A 20671-nucleotide genomic window follows, 5' to 3' on the forward strand; every position below is an offset into this window, starting at 1 on the left:
TTTTTTCTTTGCATAAGATCTTTCTTCTGTATAATTCTTATGTTTAGCATTCCTTTGGGTAGCATTGATAAGAAATATTTTCCATATATATAGACTCGAAAGCATTTTGAAATCTCCATGTTGTATTTCATGATGTCGATTCTATTGATTTTATGCTGTTATTTTAAAGGACACAATGGAGCTGGTAAAAGTACTACAATATCCATGCTTGTTGGCCTTCTTCCCCCAACTTCTGGAGATGCCTTGATATTTGGAAAAAGTATTCTAACAGATATGGTATGTCATATTTTTCGTGGTGTTTCCACTTTCTTTTTTCAACATGTTTATGTTGTTTGCCTTAAAGATTTATAATTGGAAAGGGGATTTGTCTCCTATAGCTCTTTTGTGGTCTGTACTGCATGCTTCTGATCTGTTTATAGTTGTCCTTAGTGGCACGGGGGCTTGTAAATGCTACATTATGGTGTATTAGTTAGTTATACTGGCAATATTCCAAGTCAACACCTAGTGATTTTTGAAGGGTAAAAAATTTCACCTAGTGATTTTTATTGTCAAATTTGGATTTTAGACCTAACTTGTTGAGAGTCCCATCAGATGTTCATAATGAACAGGGTCGACTGTCACTCAAGTATGTTAGGAGGTTTTAGATCCATTTATTATCCACTTTCTTTATTTGTACAAATTTAAGCTGATACATATAGTGTCATCTTCATAAGATTTTTAGATATGTAATATTTAGGCTCACTTATGCATAAGAATGACTCTCTTTTCCAAAATGCATATGTGGTTGGATCCCATTTATGCACTTCATTCCTTTATGTTTAGTGAATGCATGAAAATTGATTTTGTCTCAAGTAGCTTGAGTTTTTTTGCATATTTATGACATATAGTGCATCAGCTATGACAAGTTATTGACTTATTGTTAATAAGTTTTAAATTGATTATATCTTATTGTAGAGTTATTTATTTTCTCTTTATTCTGCTTCATTTTTCTTTTACCAATAATTGTAGAAATCATACTATAGAAAGAAAACAGATTGTATAGTTGAAAACAGACTGTAGGAAACAGTCTGTTATTTTATTCTTGCATACTTTCAATAAAAACATATTACATATTTATATACAAATTATGCCTCTAAACTAGGAAACTCTAAGTTAGGAAAGATACTAATCCTAGGAGATGTAATCCCTTGAAATAAGGGATTTGAAAAACAGAAAATAATTACAGAATCTCTTGACAGCTCATTTCTATAATTCCTACACTCCCCATCAAACTGGTGTATATATGTTGTATATACCCAGTTTGAATGACAACTCATCAAAAGTCACTCGTGGAAGGGCTTTGGTGAAGATATCTGCAAGTTGTTTCTTCGTCGGAATGTACTGTAGTTGTGCAACTCCATTGTTGACCTTCTCGTAAATAAAATGTCTGTCTATCTCAATGTGTTTCGTTCTATCATGTTGCACTGGGTTTTTTGCTATACTCATAGCTGATTGACTGTCACTAAAAATCTCAAAATTCTTCTTGTCATCTAAGTCCATTTCTGTGAGCAGTCTTTTAATCCACATTCCTTTACATATTCCGAGAGTCATTGCTCTAAACTCTGACTCAGCACTACTTCGAGAGACAACAACTTGTTTCTTACTTCTCCAAGTCACCAAATTACCCCAAACGTAAGCACAATAGCCACTAACTGACCTTCTATCAGTTAATTCACCTCCCCAACTTGCATTCGTATAAACCTTCACTGTTCTGTCTTGATTTTTTCTAAATATAAATCCAGCTCTTGGGGTAAACTTCAAGAACCTTAGAATTCTGTTAACAGCTTCCAAATGTTCTTCTCGAGGATCACTCATATGTTGGCTGACAATGCTCACTGAGTATGCAATATCAGGCCTGGTCAGTGAAAGGTAGATCAACTTCCCAACTAACCTTTGGTAGGTTTCCTTGTTTACTGGATTTCCAGTTCGGTCCTTGCAAAATTTCAAGCCTGGCTCCATTGGAGTTTCAACTGGTTTGCAGTCGAGCATCCATGTTTCTGCAAGAAGATCCAAAACATACTTACGCTGGTTTATGACCAGCCCTTCTTCGGACCTTGCAACTTCCATACCCAGGAAATACCTCATACTCCCTAAATCCTTGGTTTCAAACTCCTTTGCAAGATTCATCTTTAGCTTTTTTATTTCTTCTATATCACTGTCAGTTATAATCATATCATCTACATAGACAATTAGGAGGGTTATCTTACCACTCGGTGTAATTTTTCTGAATAATGTGTGATTTGCTTGGCTCTGTTTGAAACCATTTTGTGTCATAGCCTTAGCAAATCGATCAAACCAAGCCCTGGGAGACTGTTTTAAGCCATATAAGGATTTATTGAGCTTGCACACAGTTTTCTTAGTGACCTTTCCTTCTAATCCGGGGGGGACCTCCATGTATACTTCTTCTTCAAGGTTCCCATTCAGAAAAGCATTCTTTATGTCCAGTTGATGCAATTTCCAGTCCATGTTAACAGCTACTGATAACAATATTCTGACGGTATTCAATTTTGCAACCGGTGCAAAAGTCTCCTGGTAGTCGATGCCATAGGACTGAGAAAAACCTTTAGCAACCATCATTGCCTTGTATCTTTCCACACTCCCATCCGAATGATATTTGACTGTGAATATCCACCTACATCCAACAGCTCTCTTTCCTTCTGGCAAATCTGTCAAACTCCATGTCTTATTCTTTTGCAACGCTTTTATCTCCTCTTCCACAACATTTTTCCACTCAGGAGATTGAAATGCTTTTGTCACATTTCTTGGGATTTTCACACTGTTAATGCCGACAGTGAAGGCCCTGAAATTAGGCTATAATTTCCCATATGCAACATACTTATTTATGGGATGAGCAGTTCATTTTCTTACCCACTTCCTAATAACAATAGGAAAGTCATCAAGATCAACAGTAGTAGCCTCTTGGTAACCATCATTACCTTCTGTTTCAGATGCAACAGGATCCGAATCTGGTTCTTGGCGAATGCTAGGCTGACTGATTTCTTCAGCAACATCTTTCCTTCTTCTTGAGTAAACACTGAGTTGTTTCGGATGGGGAGTTATGGTTTCAGGGTCATTGTTAGGTGCATTTTTTATAGTGGTGGAAGGGGTTTTGCACGGACTAGAGTTCTGAGGTAAAAAGAAAGGTAGTTCATCAGAGTTATTTAGGTTATTCCCATCACCCTCACTAGGAACTGGAACTGTGCTAGCAGGCTTTGGAGAGACAGTAATAGGTAAAGAAAGGATAGTCTGTAAAGAAATATTGGTTTGAACAGACTGAAATTCCTTGTAACTCTCCCCCTGAATTTCTGTTTCCGAAAAATAAGGTTGGTTTTCAAAAAATGTAACATCAAATGAGACATGTCTTTTTTGTGGAAGGTGAGTAACACTTGTAACCCTTCTGACTCGAAGAATAGCCCAAGAACACACACTTTATGGACCTAGGATCTAATTTCCCTCTGTTGTGGATATGAACAAAGGCTGTACACCCAAACACCCGAGAAGAAAGACTTGAGTTTAAAATGGGGAAAAAGTTGAAATAGAACCTTAGTAGGAATTTTGAAATCTAAAGTCTTACTTGGCATTCTATTGATGAGGTACGTGGCTGTAAGAAGAGCTTCCCCCCAAAGATACTTAGGAGCATTAGCAGCAAACAGAAGAGACCTAATAACCTCTAGAAGATGTCTATTTTTCCTTTCTGCTACCCGTTTTGTTTAGGTGTGTTGACACAAGACGTAAAATGAACAATGCCTTTTTCCTTAAAGAAATACCCAAGAGTTTTATTCAAATACTCACTCCCATTGTCACTCCTCAGAATTTTTATTTTTGTGTCAAATTGAGTTTCAACTTTTTGATAAAAACTTTTAAAAAGAGACTCAACCTCAGACTTTTCTTTCATTAAGAATACCCATGTTGTCCTAGAGTAATCATCTATAAAAGACAAACTACTTATACCCATAAATACTTTTGACAGGAGAAGGTCCCCAAATGTCATTATGGATGATGGAAAAAGGTGGTGTTGGTTCGAATTTGTCTGCAATATATGGTTTTCTGGTGTGTTTGGCTATTTGATAAATTTCATAGGAAAACAAGGATGGATCTTTATTTATAAATAAGTTCGGTAACATTTTGGAAAGAGTAAAAATTAGGATGACCTAATCCAGAGTGCCATAACATAATTTTATCGGTATTGAGATCCGAAGATAAAATTGGTTTCCTAAGAGCACTGGATAAGGCATGATTATGAGATGTTTTACCTCTAAGGGTGTACAATCCTTTGCCTAGCCTAGCACTGCCAATCACCCTCTTCGAGTCCTGTGCCTGAAAAATGCAACCACCAGTACTAAACACAACATTACAACCAGAATCTTTAATTAATTTGCTGACTGACAGCAGATTGCATGCAAGTCTAGGAACATAGAGGACATTATGAAGTATTAGATTTTTGTTTAATGTAACAGAACCACTCCCTTTGACTGTAGTGAGAGAGCCATCTTCTATTTTGATAGAAGCTGGTAAGCTGCTTTCATTATATTCCTCCAAGAGGTCAATATTTCCTGTCATATGATTTGATGCACCCGAGTCTATTATCCATTGTACCGAGAAAGCATATGGATTATTTCCATCCATAGCAGTATAAGTCACATTGGTAGGCTTGGCTGTCATACTGCTCAAAATCTGCTGCAGCTCCTCTATTTGTTTCTTGCTAAAACTGCTTGAGGAATCATCTTGAGAGGGAATATGGGCCTCCTTTTGAAACCTGGACCGTGTGGGCTGCTAGTCGACTGGTTTTCCGTGCAGCTTCTAACATTGGTCTATCATATGGCCTGGTTTCTTACAATGTCCACACTAGAGGCGATTTTGCCTCTGCTGCACTGAAAATCTGAAATCTGAAAAAACAGATTGAGATGGGCTGGTTTGGGAAGTGATTTCGGATGCTGAGGGATCCCGATTAGCCATGAAAAAAAATAGAGTTGAACAGGAATTGATTTAAAGAGAAGCGGAAATCGGATTGATCGCTCTAACCTGATACCATGTAGAAATCAGACTATAGAAAGAAAACAGACTGTATAGTTGAAAACATACTGTTGGAAACAGTCAAGTCTGTTATTTTATTCTTGCATACTTTCAATAGAAACATATTACATATTTATACACAAATTATGCCTCTAAACTAGGAAACTCTAAGTTAGGAAAGATACTAATCATAGGAGATGTAATCCCTTGAAATAAGGGATTTGAAAAACAGAAAATAATTACAGAATCTCTTGACAGCTCATTTCTATAATTCCTACAATAATATCTTTTGTTTGTTTTGCTATACAAAATGATTCTATTTCTAATGTTATTATTTGTGTTTGTCCTGTAGAAAGAGATACATAAGGAGTTGGGGGTCTGCCCACAACATGATATCCTTTTCCCTGAATTGACTGTAAGCAAGAAGCATCTTTTAGTTTTTTATTTTTATGTATTGAAATATGTAATATTTTTTGTTTAATTCAATTGTTTTATGTTTTATATTGAGCATTGCACACTGGAAGTGTTAAATATATTGGTTCTTCATGCATAAAAAATGTTATTTCAAGGGCATTTTTGTATAGTAGGGTTGATAACTAAGCTTAGCCTCTAGGAGGCTATTGTAATGTACATCTATTTGATATTTTCTTTCTCACATTGTTTCCTTTCCATGTTATATCCTTTTTATCATGTCTCTAGGAACAAACTGTCTAGTTCGTAGGTTTGGATGCAGGTTCACCTCAAACTCTTTTATCTGTTCTGATACATATTTTTCTCATTACTTATTAGATGGCACTAGAAATATTCAAGTAACTTGGTGATCATTATTCTTTGTAAGATACTACTTCATGTTTCTCGATGTGCAGTAGGGACATCCATAAGTAAATGCAACATATGCATGTGCCCACTAATTCTTTTTCCTAAATGTTCACTTGTAGTTGGACTATTGATGACCATCAGTTTCCACTGAGGTGTTGAATGCTCAACACAAGTATTTTAAGAAAAGTGTAGAGTTGAGCATGTAGGTTTATAGATATATGACATCTATGCTGGAAATTTCCCCCCATGTATTTTGTAGTTTTGTCCTAAATGAAATGGTTACCCTCCCTTACTACAGTTTTTTTAGGCCTTCTTCTTATCCTGTCTGTGGAAGTTAGCATGCTTAATTTTTGTACTATAGATTAATCTGTTCTAAACTTACTCTAATCCTGTTGCCAATATTTCCTGATTTCTTTTCTTTTTTATAAAAACTAGATTTCCAAATTTTGTTTCAGCTGGCTGATGTCTCTACATTCTTTTCGAGTTTCTGGTTGGGAATTATGGTGATCTGATGTAAAAAAGATTGATTTGATTCCCATTTTCAGGTCAGAGAGCATCTGGAAATGTTTGCCATATTGAAGGGTGTTAAGGAGGATGGTTTAGAGAGTGCTGTAACTGAAATGGTTGATGAAGTGAGTTCCTGTCTGCCGTACTGGATTTGTGTTCATATTTTGCTCGACATTCTGAATCTTTAGTTACATTTTTAAAAACAGCGAATGGGATCTGTTATTTTGAAAATCTATAAAGCGATGCATGAAAACATGAAAGTTGAGACTGTATTTGATGAGGTATGAGTAGATAAATTGCAACAATTCCATAAAATCTACCACTAAAGAGAGATATAGGAAATCATTAAATTTGTGCATATGAAGAAAATCAACATGTTATGAATTATTTCTTTAATTCTCTTAAAATCCAAATCCGTGCTTTCAAATATAAGTATTCCAGTGCAACCGACTTTTTAGGTCAATTAGCTCAGGTTGTTTTAGCTCTATAAATTTGGGGTGTTTTGGACTATGGATTTTTGGGGATTAGCCTATTTGCGTTGAGTTTTTTGTAGCCTTAATATTCCAACTTCAAAGCTAGATTTTTCTGCCTTTATTTATTAACTTTTCTCTTATCTGGTGAGAATAGTAGTTTTTTTATTGCAATTCTGTTGGGCTCTGATTCTATATGCATCAGAGGTATTAATTGAAGTGAAGGTACCAGGGGAACTTATATTCACTGTGTATTTTTGCACTCTGGGGCTTGCTAAAAATGAACCATCTAATTTGAATAGGATCTGAGTCAATCAATTTTTATTTTCTAAATATGTTTTCTGCAAAATTTAATTGAACCGTTTGAGAAATTTGTTTTAGATATCTTTTAAGAGAAAAAAAAGGTCTGATATGCTTCTTTGACTCAATCTTGAGTCCATGTGACATGTTGCTCTCTTTCTCTCTCTCTCTCTCTCTGACTGTCCCTTGATTGGTTACATGTTTTAACTTCTACTTTTATGATCAGGTTGGTTTAGCAGATAAACTGAACACTGTTGTGCGGGCACTATCTGGTGGTATGAAGAGGAAATTATCTCTTGGAATTGCATTGATAGGAAATAGTAAGGTGTGGAAATGTTAGAGGTCACATCTAGTATTTCTTGATTCTGGAAGTTGTCATTGTTAATTCTTGTTTTTCTTCTATTCTTGTTACAGGTTATTATTCTTGATGAACCTACTAGTGGAATGGATCCGTATTCAATGCGTTTGACCTGGCAGTTAATAAAAAAAATAAAGAAGGGAAGAATAATATTGCTAACAACACACTCAATGGACGAGGCTGATGAATTGGGAGATCGGATAGCCATCATGGCTGATGGTTCTTTGAAATGTTGTGGAAGGTGGATTTTTGTTAACTAAAATATTTCTCCATAAGATCAATTTGTTTGAAAAGTTTTCCTTGAAATCAGAATTCAGGCGTTATGAATCTCGTCTCCCGAAAGTAAATAGCAGAGATATATTTTGTGCTTTTGCTTTTGAGAAGGATTTGAAATTACTAGTGTGTAGGAGTTTGGGACTCCTGCAAACCTGTTCAGACTCTTTACAAGTCATCTAGGTGAAGGGTACTAAAGACTCGGGGGATTTCTTGCAACCCAAATAAAAATGAAAAAAAATGATTTCTTTAATTTCTCTATCTTTTTTACTCTTGTTTTTCTCACCCTTAATGCATGGACAGTCATCTTTCATAATGTTGGATTTTACACTTGATTATAGGCTAAAAATATCATAAATATGTTAGTTATTTTTTATTTTCTGTGAAATATTTTAACACCGCTTCCATAATTTCTAATGCCTATTTTGCAACAGTTCCCTATTTTTGAAGCATCAGTATGGGGTTGGTTATACTCTTACATTAGTGAAGGTTGGCTTCTATGTCTAATTATTTCTCCTATGATTTTGTTGAATGATTGCTTTTATGTATTTTCACTTATACTTGGTGGTTTGACTGTTCATTGCCCTCTCAGTCTGCACCAACTGCTTCTATTGCTGCTGATATTGTTTATCGTTATGTTCCATCAGCTACATGTGTTAGCGAGGTATGCATGTACTTTTATACTTAATTGTGTTTGGGTTAATTTAATTAATGTTAAAATCTGAGGAGCATTCATCTTTAATAGTAATATCCAATCTGTCAATGCCTCTAATGGTTAATGGGTTAACTATTTTATATTTTTTTCAATCTTTTAGCTGGTATCCTTTTCCTCAATAAGTTTGAATCCTTTGGGAGTTGATAGAAATAGGTTTGATTATTGTTTACTATTTTGTTTTTTATTGAATGTATGTGATGGCATGGCTTTATTACATATAAAGAAAGGCAGGGTGCAAAACTAATTACACAAGTATATAGGGGATATTTTTCATAAAGTGCTGCTTATAGTTTTTGCATAAGTAACATATTCAATCGCTCAGACTTGGATATAATTAACATTCTTGCAGTATATCTTTCTTTTTCATGAAAATATATTAAACATGAAGTTTCTGTAATGCTAGTTCATCTTTTACCAGAAAAAAAATGTAAAAGATGAAGAAATAGGAGGAAACTATAGCTAGATATAATTATGGAGAAAGTGAAAGTGATCCATAATTTAGTATTCATTATCCATGTTTGTAGTTGTGGTGAAAGCAGATCTGAGAATGTAAATGTTCTATATTGTGTAATGTAGTATCGTTAATTGTCTTCCAGGTTGGAACTGAAATTTCCTTCAAGCTTCCTCTGGCATCCTCATCAGTCTTTGAAAGCATGTTTAGGGAAATTGAGAGTTGTATAGGAAGACCAGTTTCTTACTCGGAAACAAGCATTAGTGAGGATAACAATTATTCTGGTATTGAAAGTTATGGAATATCTGTTACAACCTTGGAGGAAGTGTTTTTGAGAGTAGCAGGGTGCGACTTTGATGAAGCAGAACCTGTTGTAGAGGGAAATACTTTTGTTTTTCCCGATTCTGTGCCTTCTCATGAGCAAGTTCCCAAAAGAATTTCATCCACTAAGCTTTCGGGAAGTTATAAAAAAATTATTGAGGGCATATCCTCCATGCTGACCAGATTTTGTGGTTTATTTGTTTCTATATTTCTAAGTTTTATACACTTCTTAAGTATGCAATGCTGCGGCTGTTGCATGATTTCAAGGTCAATATTTTGGCAACATTCTAAGGCGTTGCTCATAAAGAGGGCTGTTTCTGCTCGAAGAGACCGCAAAACAATTGTTTTCCAGCTTTTGATTCCTGTGATCTTCTTGCTTTTTGGTCTTCTCTTTCTCAAGCTTAAGCCACATCCTAATCAGCAGTCTGTGACTTTCACCACTTCACATTTTAATCCTCTTTTAAGTGGTTCCGGTGGTGGTGGTCCAATTCCTTTTGATCTATCCCCGCATATTGCAAAAGAGGTTTGTTATTCTTTTACTTTTGTTTTTGTGAGTTCTATTTTCTGATTTCACTAGCACGAGCACAGTAGTACACTGCTTAAGTCTTGATTCTTTGTATCATGCTTGTTCTGATTGGTGACAGTACTAGAGATAAGATTTCTTTCTAAAAAAGTTATCAACTGCAGGTAGAAAATTATATTGAAGGAGGGTGGATTAAAAAATTTATGCCAACTTCATACAGATTTCCTGATTCAGACAGGGCTTTAGCTGATGCTGTTGAGGCAGCAGGGCCAACTCTAGGACCTATTTTACTTTCAATGAGTGAATATCTAATGTCTAGCTTTAATGAATCATACCAGTCAAGGTAGATCTTCATTAATCACTAAATTGTTATTTTTTTTACTGTTCTTTTTTACTGTTCTGGAGCCTGGAGGCCGAAGATGCCTCATTTGAAAATAATCATGTTGTACCGTGTGAGAAATATTTAACTATTTCCAAGGTTATGCCCTCTAAAACCTTTTGTTATCATATTTTCGACATTTTTTTCTGTATTTTTTCAGTTTTATCCGTATTTGTGGCTAGTAATCCTTAATAAGAGCATATATTATTGCTTGATCTGTTTTAAGATTGTGCCTATTTGCATAGCTGTAGATTTATTTTCAAGCCTCATCAGCACACGCTCCAGCCTTTTTTATACTTGTTAAACAATTAAACCTTTTGATTTAATTGGTCTGGAATGTTTGTTATATTTTGAGCCCATGTGTTTCAATTCCTCATAGTTGTAGTGCATCTGCCTGTTTGTTTATTTTTAATTTCCAGTTGTGGTTAAATACCGTTTTGCTTGGTACTGTATCCATTTAATAATATTTCAAAAATGCTTCTAAAAGCGTTTGATGGATGCATTTTAATGCCTGTTGATGCAAAAAACTTTTGGTAGTATAACTATGTGGTAACTGGTTACAGTTATGCCTAGGTATTAATTCTTTAAGGTGTGGTATGGAGATATACAACAATAATGATCAAGATTTAATTCTTGGTGTATGGATATGTATGAGACGGGGATACAGATACTGGTTATAAATACAGTTGTAACTTTTTTTTTTGATAGAAAACAGATGGGCCTCGTTAAAACCCCCCTTCTTAACCTCCATGTTACAACAATAACATGAAGGGCATAGGAAGGAGGAAAAGAGTGCCTAATAATTCATTAATACCAGAATAATACATAGCCATATCCTAAGAAGTTCTGTTACAAAATAAGACTTAAAAACCAAACCAAGAACATAAATAACCAACTCAATAGTCGTACAGCCGAGTCAATACCCTAATATTCATCCTATTCCTTCTTTAGCGAATTTATCCGCTTCCCAATTAGCAGCTCTCAAAATATGCCTAACAACTACACCTCTACTGTCCACTAAGGCAGCAATGTCTTTCACCAATGACTGGAACATAGGAGTGCATACAGCCTGATTTTTAATCCATTTCAGAGCATTAAGGGAATCCGATTCAAGGATGACCCTTGGAAATGAAACCAAAACTTTCTCCTCAATATACAGAAGCCCTCTTTTGATAGCCAATAACTCTACAAGAATAGGAGGACCCCCCCAATCCTTTCGGAAAACGAACCCTGCTGCTGCCCTTGAGCATCCTTGAATCGGAATTATTAAGTTACAGTTGTAACTTGTAAGTGTGTTCTGTTATTAAGTTGGTGAAAACAGGGATGTTAGGTTTTACTTTATATGGATAGTTAAGTGTTTGAGAATGGATGAAGAAATTAGCTGGGAAGGTGGATAACAAATGAGTAGGAATTATCTAACAGTTACTTCTAGTGTATATTATTGCAGGGTTGAGGGAGCGGAGTTACATTGTAGGCTTAGGAACATAGAAACGAACTCATTTAATCAAGCCTATGTAGTTCGATGAAGACTTTTGAGCTGGGTTATCTTTTCATAATTTTTCTGCTTGTTTTGTCTAAGTGATTTAAAGTTTTAACTGATTTAACTTAAATAATTAAATATCTTATCATACTCATTGATAAGTCATTTTGGAATCAGCATTATCTTCAATTTGTGTTCAGATGCCTTTCTCATTTTCTTTATGTAAGAGATTATTTAATTTGTTTGTATTTTTCTCTAATTTCAGCCTACTCTATCTTATGTTGAAAAATGTGCCTAAAATTTTTGTTTCCTGTGGTTTCTTTCATATGCTTGAGTATTCTAAGTATGATGAAAGGCAACTGGAATTCGAATTGTTTACTTTATGCATGTATGTTACTTTTTTAATGTTTTTTATTTTTTATGTTTGTCCGGGTAGGTATGGGGCAGTTGTGATGGATGAGCAGTATGATGATGGGAGTTTGGGGTATACCGTATTACACAATTCTACTTGTCAGCATGCTGCTCCAACCTTTATCAACTTGTTGAACTCTGCAATTCTTAGGCTTGCTACCAATGATAAAAATATGACAATTCAAGCACGTAATCATCCTCTTCCAATGACAAAAAGCCAGCGTTTACAGCGTCATGTAAGTTTTTCTCCCACAATTAATATTAACATGCCAGCTACTTATCATAATAACTCATGCTATTTATAATAAATATGTAAACTCACGGTTGCAATTTTGACGTATGTTTACACCCTATGATATTTGTTGTTAATTTCTGAGAAAATATGTTCCACGGTGACTAAGCTATCCTAGGTTTTTAAAGTTTAAACATAATATAGATCTGTATACGAGTCTGATGTTTCTATTTTGTTTTAGGATGGATGTCATTATAAAATTTGACATTCTCGCCTTTTGAAAAGAAAAATTTATAAGAAGATTTTAATAATTTCTTTTATGCCATCTTAATATTTTGATAAAATGGTACGAGGAATATCTATGCGAGAGAAGGTGAGGAGGGATGACAAAGCTTTTAAAAAATGTTCAAAAATTTTCTAATATGCATGTATACACTTCAAATTAAAGATTAAATTATCAAAACAAAGCACACGATGGTTCTAACAAGGGAGTGAATGGGGAGGAGGGGCTATCACTTGGGCTAGATTGGAGGGAAGCTACCAGTAAGTGTTTTTATGGATAGGAATGGCATACCCTGGGCCATTCTGTACCCTTGATGCTCTTATACAAGTTCGTTCTAAGTAGTGCATGTGATGTGGACTTTGCATCCAAGCAGATTATTTACATGCATGCTTGCAAGTTGCATAAAACACCAAAAATAAATAAATAATTTGCTCTCAAATGTATTTGTTTGCACTTTTTAAACCAGTACTTTAATTTCTAAGCGATGTTGTCACACTTATTGATTTTCTACTTCATTTATTTTAACCACACTTGCCAGATATTCACTTTGATATATCATCTGAATTTTGCAGGATCTGGATGCATTCTCTGCTGCAATTATTATTAACATAGCCTTCTCATTCATTCCTGCTTCATTTGCTGTTCCCCTTGTAAAGGTATCATACTAGGTTGCAGCATCACAGGGCAATTCTCAATAAAAAGCGGTTAATTGTAAATGTGGAATGAAAAAGTTGCTTTCCTTTGTTGAAAATTCAGTTAGTCCCTGCCTTTTATTTGCTCAGTCTTCTTTGGTGATTAGAGAAGTAGGAACTTTCGTCTTATTATTCCATACTCATAGAAAACAATCCACTTGCTCATTGGTGATGGAACTTCATTTGGAGTGCTAAGTTTGTATGTTTTACATAAAAGTTTTCTAGTCAATTCTTTCCAGATTATTTTGTTTTCTTTAGACTGATATCTTGATATGGCTGCATGAAACCACTTGATTGATTTCCCAAGTTTTGACCTGACTCCTAATTCTATATTCTGTGTTTTCTTTCTAATTCCTTAAATACTTTTTATTTAGAACGAGTTAAGAAAGTAGAATTGAACCACAGGAGAAGAAAACTTTCTTTTTCATCATTCTATTCAAATAGATAGTGAACCATGGGTGCAGACATATAAAAAATATGCAGTTTGCTGCACCATTCTCATGTTTTCTCAACATCCCCTACCCCTCTTTTTTTGATAAAAAAATAGGCCTCATTAAAAAACCCCTTCATAACCGTCGCTGTACATAGGTACCTCGACGGACATCGAAAAGAGGAAAAGAGTGCCTAAGAGTTTTATTCCAAAAAGAGATTACACCTTCTACAACAGACTACTACAACAACACCCACCATCTTACTCACAACCCACCCTATACAATAACCCAAACAAAAGAAACCAAAACAATTACCCTATACCTGATTTAGCCAAGGTGTCAGCCTCCCAATTTACAACCCTTCTAACTGATCTAACAGCAACCTTATATTCCATTACACCACTGACAATTTCCTTAACCAGCTGTGAGAACACATTAGGACAAGCTTCTGGAAACTTAATCCATTTGACTGCAACTTTTGAATTCGTCTCTATAATAAGCCGACCCTTACCGCTTCATTCTGAATCCAGAAACCAAGCTAAACCGTTTGAATGACCCCCGATTCAACAAGAATAGGACTGAAAAGGAGGGAAAATTCTGTATAAATTTATTCTTGTCTGTTTATGCTTTTCTAACGCTTCAAGTTCCTACTGTATTGAGTTTTCCTTTTTTGGTACCTGATATCTGTACCAGCTCCATGGAGAACCTCTTCTGCCTACTATGTCTTCATGGTATGAATCGTAACTGATTTTATGTGGTTTGGTCAGACCAAAGTCCATTAATCAAATTTCCTTACTTTTGGCTGAAATTTTGTTTTAAACATAGACTTGATAGGGTAAGCAACATTTGGCTAATGCAAGTGTTTCCAGGATTCAGGACCATAGGTTGTGCATTCGATAGCCCATACTCATCAAATATAGTTTGAGGTTCCCAGTTTGATTTTCTTGATCCATAGGAGAAATGTCAAGTATTCCTGCCATAGTATTCCATCCCTCCAATTCCTTTCAATTATATTTATAGCCACTAAAAGGTTCTTTTGTCTCTAGATGAAATTGTTTAGTTTTCTGACAGATTCACCTATCTCTATATGTACCATAGACAATTGATATTGTAGCTTATACCAGCAGTCTTGTCCACTGAAAATTTGCATATTTGTGGGGAAAAGGTTTGTCCCTGATTTCCGATGTCTTATGTGATACAGGAACGAGAAGTTAAAGCTAAGCACCAACAACTGATCAGCGGAGTATGTTTTACTTAACCCAGTAATCTATTTAAATTAATTTAAGCAGCACATGTATTTCGTGATAAAATATTTTTTTCTCAGGTTTCTGTAATTTCATATTGGGTTTCAACATACATATGGGACTTCATCAGTTCTTTATTTCCTTCAACTTTTGCCATAATTCTCTTCTATGTGTTCGGTATGTCCCTACGCTTACATTCCTAATTAAGTTGTTCCCATGTAAACATCAATGCATGGATAATGCTCATTTTATTGATTTTTATTGGCCTTCATGTATTCATTGATTATATGGAGCCTCCAAATGCTTTGGGAGTTGCTAGATACCCAAGATAGTAATTAAATTTTCTGAAATTTGTCTATTTCCTATTAGTTAACAAAAGTTGTTAAACATCAATTATGATGTATTGAACAAACTTAGGAAGAAAAGGTTGTTCTATTTTTCTGTTGATAGTTTACTTGTATATTTCCTACTTTTGTTAGACTGAACAGGTTCTTGGTAGATGCTAATTTTATGACAGCATTCCCTGAAATCATCCAATCTTTACTTCCTAAGTCTATTTCTGATCATAATGCAATTATCCTTGAGAATGGTGGAGTAAATTGGGGCAAGAAACCTTTCAGGCTTTTCAATTATTTGATGAATGAGGATGGTTTTGAGGAGCTGGTGTTATCGGCTATTAAAGATTGCAAGAAAAGTAAAAAAAGAATTGGGATTTTGAGTATTCTAAGAAGTTTGAAAGTTGCTATTAAAAATTGGTCTGGAAATAGAGACCAGTTTCCAGGTGCTTTGATTCTTGACTTAGAAGGAAAAATTCATAAGTTAGAGAAGGATTTTAAGCAGGGACAAGATTTGAGGGGAAGTGGAAATGCTGCAGAATTGATTTCTTTGAGGACTGAATTATGGAGGCTTTATAAAATCGAGGAGCAAATTTGGTTCCAAAATTCAAGAGCGAAATGGGTGAAAAGACGGTGACCGTAATTCAAGATTTTTCCATAACTGTGCTTTAGGAAGAGGATGAATTCCTTGAATACTCTTAACATTAAAGGTGAGATCATCAAAGATTCGGTTCTTATCAAGGCAAGTGTCCGAGACCACTTTTTCGAAGTTTATAATTATCGTTCAACATTGGAAGTGGAAGATTTCCTTGGAGCAAAGCCTACTTTTAGAAAAGTAGTTTTCGGAGGAAGAAATTTGGGAGGCTTTAAACTCATGTGATAGCAAGAAAGCTCCCGGGCCTGATGGGTTGAATATGGGGTTTTTCAAAAGGTTTTGGTCCTCCCTAAAAGAAGATATTCCGAAATTGTTTCACAATTTTTTCTTGGGGAAAGATTGGGAGGATGGAATTAATCATACTTTCATAACTCTTATCCCGGGTTCCAACATTTGTGGCTTAGATGATTACAGACGTATCAGCTTAGTAGGAGGGATGTATAAGATTTTTTCGAAGTGTCTTTCGAGGAGATTGAGATGTTACATCAATGATATCATCAGTTCTTCGCAATTTGCTTTCATTCCGGGCCGTCAAATCATGGATTGCTCTTTTATTGCTAATGAAGAAATTGATTTTTGGAGGAAAAAAGAACTGAAGGGTTGTGTTCAAGGTGGATTTTAGGAAGGCCTATGACACAATAGATTGGCCAATTCTCTTTAAAGTGATGGAGAAGATGGGGTTCGAAACCAAATGATGCAGTTGAATGAGAAAATGTGTTACAACCGCCTCGGTGTTAGTTTTGGTAAATGGGGTTCCTTCTGAGGAATTTCCAATGGAAAGGGGTCTTAGACAGGGTTGCTCCCTATCCCCACTGTTGTTTAACTTGATTGGGGAGCTTCTCAACTTATTGCTTCTTAAGGCGGCTTCTTCGGGTCTGTTATGTGGTTTGGTTATAGGTAGAAATGAGGGTGGTTTTAATTTATCGCATCTGCAATTTTCAGATGATCTTATCATTTTCTGTAATGCCTCGAAGATGCAAATATTAAATATTAAGAGAGTTTTAAGAGTTTTTGAAGTCATGTTTGGTCTTCAACTGAACCTCAATAAAAGCAGATTATTTGGCATAAACACTAGCGAAAAGGAGATAAATGAGTGGGCGAGGGCTATTGGCTGCTCATTTGGAAGATTCCCTTCTGATTCTCTTGGGCTGCCACTTGGTGCAAAACTTAATTCCATTATGCCAAAATTTTTATGGGAAGGAGGAATAGAGAAGAATAAAATTCATTGGGTTAATTGGTCGACAATGTGTAAAACCAAAAATAATGGTGGTCTGGGTGTGTTGGACCTCAATGTTATGAATAGAGCTCTCTTAGGAAAATGGTCTTGGAGGTTTGCTAATGACACGGAGTTCGTATGGAGGAAGATGATTTGCAGCAAATACAATCAGGACTTGACTTTATTATTGTTTAATAGTAATATTCCAACTCAAGCTTCTTGGCTTTAGAAATCAGTGGTGAATAATCATTTCAAAGAAGACTTTTTTGGTTCCAAGTTTCACAACCTGTTTAAAGTCCAAGTGGGAAATGGCAAGAACATTCGGTTTTGGCAGGAAAATTGGGCGTTAGATTCTCCTCTCAAAGTTGTTTTCCCTATACTGTTCGCCTTATCTCCAAACCAGAATGGCAATTTAATAGAGTTTGGTGAGTATCGATCAGCAGGTTGGTTTTGGCATGTACAGTTGAGGAGAAACTTGAGCGACTGGGAACTGGAACAATGGTCTGATTTGTTGTCTATCATCATTAAATTTAGTCTGTCGGAAGTTTCGAGGGATGGTCTGATCTGGAGAGGAAATGGGGTTGGTGTCTACTCTACCAACTCTTGTGTTAAGTTGTGCTCTTCTGGTTCGGAGGTTGATCCATTTTGGAAGAACACCCTTTGGAGGGGATTGGTGCCTCCAAGAGTGGAGTCTTTTATGTGGCAGGTTGTGCTTCAGAAATTGGCAGTAATGACAGAATTACTTAAGAGAGGGGTTCCGGGAATTGTGGACGTTTTATGCCCATTATGTAAGACGAAGAAGGAATCATCCTCTCATTTATCCTTCTCCTGCTCTGTCGCGTGGACATTATGGAACAGGTTCCTGAAGTTTTGGAGAATCACTTCGGTTTTTCATGAAAATGCACAAAGTTTTCTTTTAGCTTGGGCAAATTTGGTGTCTCATTCTTTTATTTGGTCCTTTATTCCAGGCGTTCGTTCTTTGGACAATTTGGAAATGCAGGAATGCCATTGTGTTTGAAGGGGGAATGTTAGATCAGGTCGATTTATTTTTCACAGCAAGATTCAGGCTTGCTTCTTGGTTCTTAGCTAAGTTCAATGATGTCTCCATTTCTAGAGACTCTCATTAGTGATCCCTCCCTTGGGGATTTATGCTTGTCTTCCATAAATCCGATTGTCAATCAGTTGCCTTGGTCTCCTCCTCCAAAGGGCTTCCTCAAAATGAATGTGGATGCATCAATCAGTGGTGATTGGAAGAAAAGTGGAATAGGTGGAATCTTAAGAGATGATGTTCGTACGGTGCTAGGCTCTTTTCATGAGGCTTCTGGCCTGGGTCTGCCTTCTTTGATGGAGCTCAAGGCAATTAAGAAGGGCTTAACTTTCTTTGATTCTATTCGAGGGTGTTTTAAGAAACGTTTGATTATTGAAAGTGATAGTAAGTTGTCAGTGGAATGAGTTAAGAATTTAGATAGATGTCTTGATGTGTATGTTTCAATTGTTAAGGACATTGCTGATAGGTTAAGAGCTTTGGAGGGTGTAATTCGATGGGTAGCTAAGACAACAAATATTGAAGTTGATGGCTTAGCTAAGGCTGGTATTGGCTAGTTTGGATGTTTTTGTTTGGGTAGTTTATTTTCTGTTTTTCGGGTTGTTCAATGTAAGGGGGTGATATTGGGTGTATTTAAATGTTAAGTATCTTTTCTGTTATTAATGAATTCTGAGGCACTCTTTTCCTCCTTCCGCTGATTAATGAGCACCTTTTGGTGCTCCATTAATCATTAAGGGGTTTTTTAACGAGGCCTCCTCCTCTTTAAAAAAATAGTTTACAGCTTTTAAAGAAAAAAAAAGAAAAGAAATCAGTACAAATAAGGAATGATCCCTAAAAATCAGTAACTTCCTAAGAATCGGTAACTTTAGATTATTGTCTATCTAAAAAGGTAAACTCCTAAAAATAAGGTAAATATTTTGTCCTTAATAGTAGGAATTCCAACATGTATTGTAATTTCACTTTGTATTTTCTGGAGTTCGATAACACTTCCTAGGGACGTGGAAGTATTGAATGTGGACATCATGTGCAATAGTTTCTCAGAGATGTTGGTCTATTATTCATAAGATAATTTGTTGGAAATAAATAATCCTAAAAAAGATAAGTATAAAAAGTTTTCTACCGACAAAAAGGAAATGCTAGTATGGTTGTGTATAGAGAGATATAGGTTTTAATCCAACCTTGTGACACCTGACACTTGTTGCATGACTCATGAGATATGCAACATGCCTTAATGAGTTATCCATCTTTTACCCTGTGTTAAATCACCACTTCTTGCAGGTTTATCTTGTTTCATGTTGTTTGAAGCTTTTACTAAAATTTAATTGGGTCATAGGTCTTGATCAATTCATTGGAAGAGGTTTCTTGCCAACAGTCATCATGTTTCTGGAGTATGGTCTGGCAATTGCATCATCAACATATTGCCTTACATTCTTCTTCTCCGAACACTCGATGGCTCAGGTTGGGTAACATTCTTTTCTCATTGTTATATCATCAGCATTTAAGACTAAATTTGTTAGTGACATAAATTATATGTGTTTGTCTTGCGTGGACAGAATGTGGTTCTCCTGATCCACTTTTTCACAGGACTCATTCTCATGGTTATTTCATTTATTATGGGGCTTATAAAAACAACTGCAACTGCAAATTCTTTTATGAAGGTTTGTTTCTTTGAGCTCAGTATTTATCATGTAATTACATTGTCGGTTGCCATGGCGGTCTCTGTTTCAGAGCAAACAAATGCAAACTTCTTTCAACTTTTTCTTTTCTATCGTCAGAACTGACATGATTATTATAACCTCACATCCAGCTAGTGGGCTGCGTTCTGACTTTTAAGTTTAGATAGTGTCACTATTTTAGTGTAAAAATAATAAATTTATGAAGCTGAAGTAATACCTTTTCTAGGATGGAAATTCACTCTGTCAGGCTTTTCAAGGTCAATGATTTTCCATCTATTTTTTTTTTCTTCATTTTGGGCATTCTTTGCTCATGTCAACAATAATTCATTAGTTTCAAGTGTTAGTCTAGCGGAATTTTTTGGGTAAGGTGAAAGACCTATTTGAAGGATAATAAGGGTATCTTTTCATACTTCAAATTTTGGATTCTCACATGCTTTCAACCCTTTCCTCTCTTCCCTCCCCCTTTTCCTCTTTCTCCTTTCCTCAAGAATATGATGTGTGCTTTACCTAATGTAAATTGAGAAAAGAAATATGTTGTACCAGCTAACTTATTAAAGACAATTTCAGACATTTGTAAGAACTTGATTATGTGTTTTAAGTTGGACTTGGTTCTAAATACTCCAGCATGACACAGACTGTTCCCATGCCTTTATTTATCTCGCAATTCTATTATCTTACAAAACATTATCTACTGACATTTGCAGAGAATAAACACTACTAATATCTTTCAAATGTCTGAAATATTTCTGAAATTGGTCAAATAACTGATATAGAACCTAAACTATACATGTCTCTCACATAAC

At 35.5% G+C, this 20671-nt stretch overlaps 1 protein-coding gene across 4 annotated transcripts in view; it reads left to right on the forward strand.

Annotated features, from left to right (window-relative positions):
- LOC120128912 (ABC transporter A family member 1-like) overlaps window positions 1-20671 on the forward strand; it is a 64458-nt gene that overhangs the window by 14045 nt on the left and 29742 nt on the right. For 2 of the 4 annotated variants that reach the window (XM_039146517.1, XM_039146520.1), the window contains exons 14-28: window positions 170-276; window positions 5405-5467; window positions 6417-6503; window positions 7375-7473; window positions 7563-7747; window positions 8214-8268; window positions 8372-8443; window positions 9091-9789; window positions 9954-10132; window positions 12085-12295; window positions 13147-13230; window positions 14899-14940; window positions 15022-15118; window positions 19526-19650; window positions 19746-19850. In XM_039146517.1, the coding sequence (XP_039002448.1) occupies window positions 170-276; window positions 5405-5467; window positions 6417-6503; window positions 7375-7473; window positions 7563-7747; window positions 8214-8268; window positions 8372-8443; window positions 9091-9789; window positions 9954-10132; window positions 12085-12295; window positions 13147-13230; window positions 14899-14940; window positions 15022-15118; window positions 19526-19650; window positions 19746-19850 (2210 nt within the window). The remainder of the gene's footprint in view (window positions 1-169; window positions 277-5404; window positions 5468-6416; window positions 6504-7374; window positions 7474-7562; window positions 7748-8213; window positions 8269-8371; window positions 8444-9090; window positions 9790-9953; window positions 10133-12084; window positions 12296-13146; window positions 13231-14898; window positions 14941-15021; window positions 15119-19525; window positions 19651-19745; window positions 19851-20671) is intronic. The other 2 variants (XM_039146519.1, XM_039146518.1) reach the window with 2 other exon arrangements.

This window comes from Hibiscus syriacus, unplaced genomic scaffold, assembly GCF_006381635.1.
Source record: "Hibiscus syriacus cultivar Baekdansim isolate YM2019G1 unplaced genomic scaffold, ASM638163v2 tig00110482_pilon, whole genome shotgun sequence".
NCBI lineage: Eukaryota > Viridiplantae > Streptophyta > Magnoliopsida > Malvales > Malvaceae > Hibiscus > Hibiscus syriacus.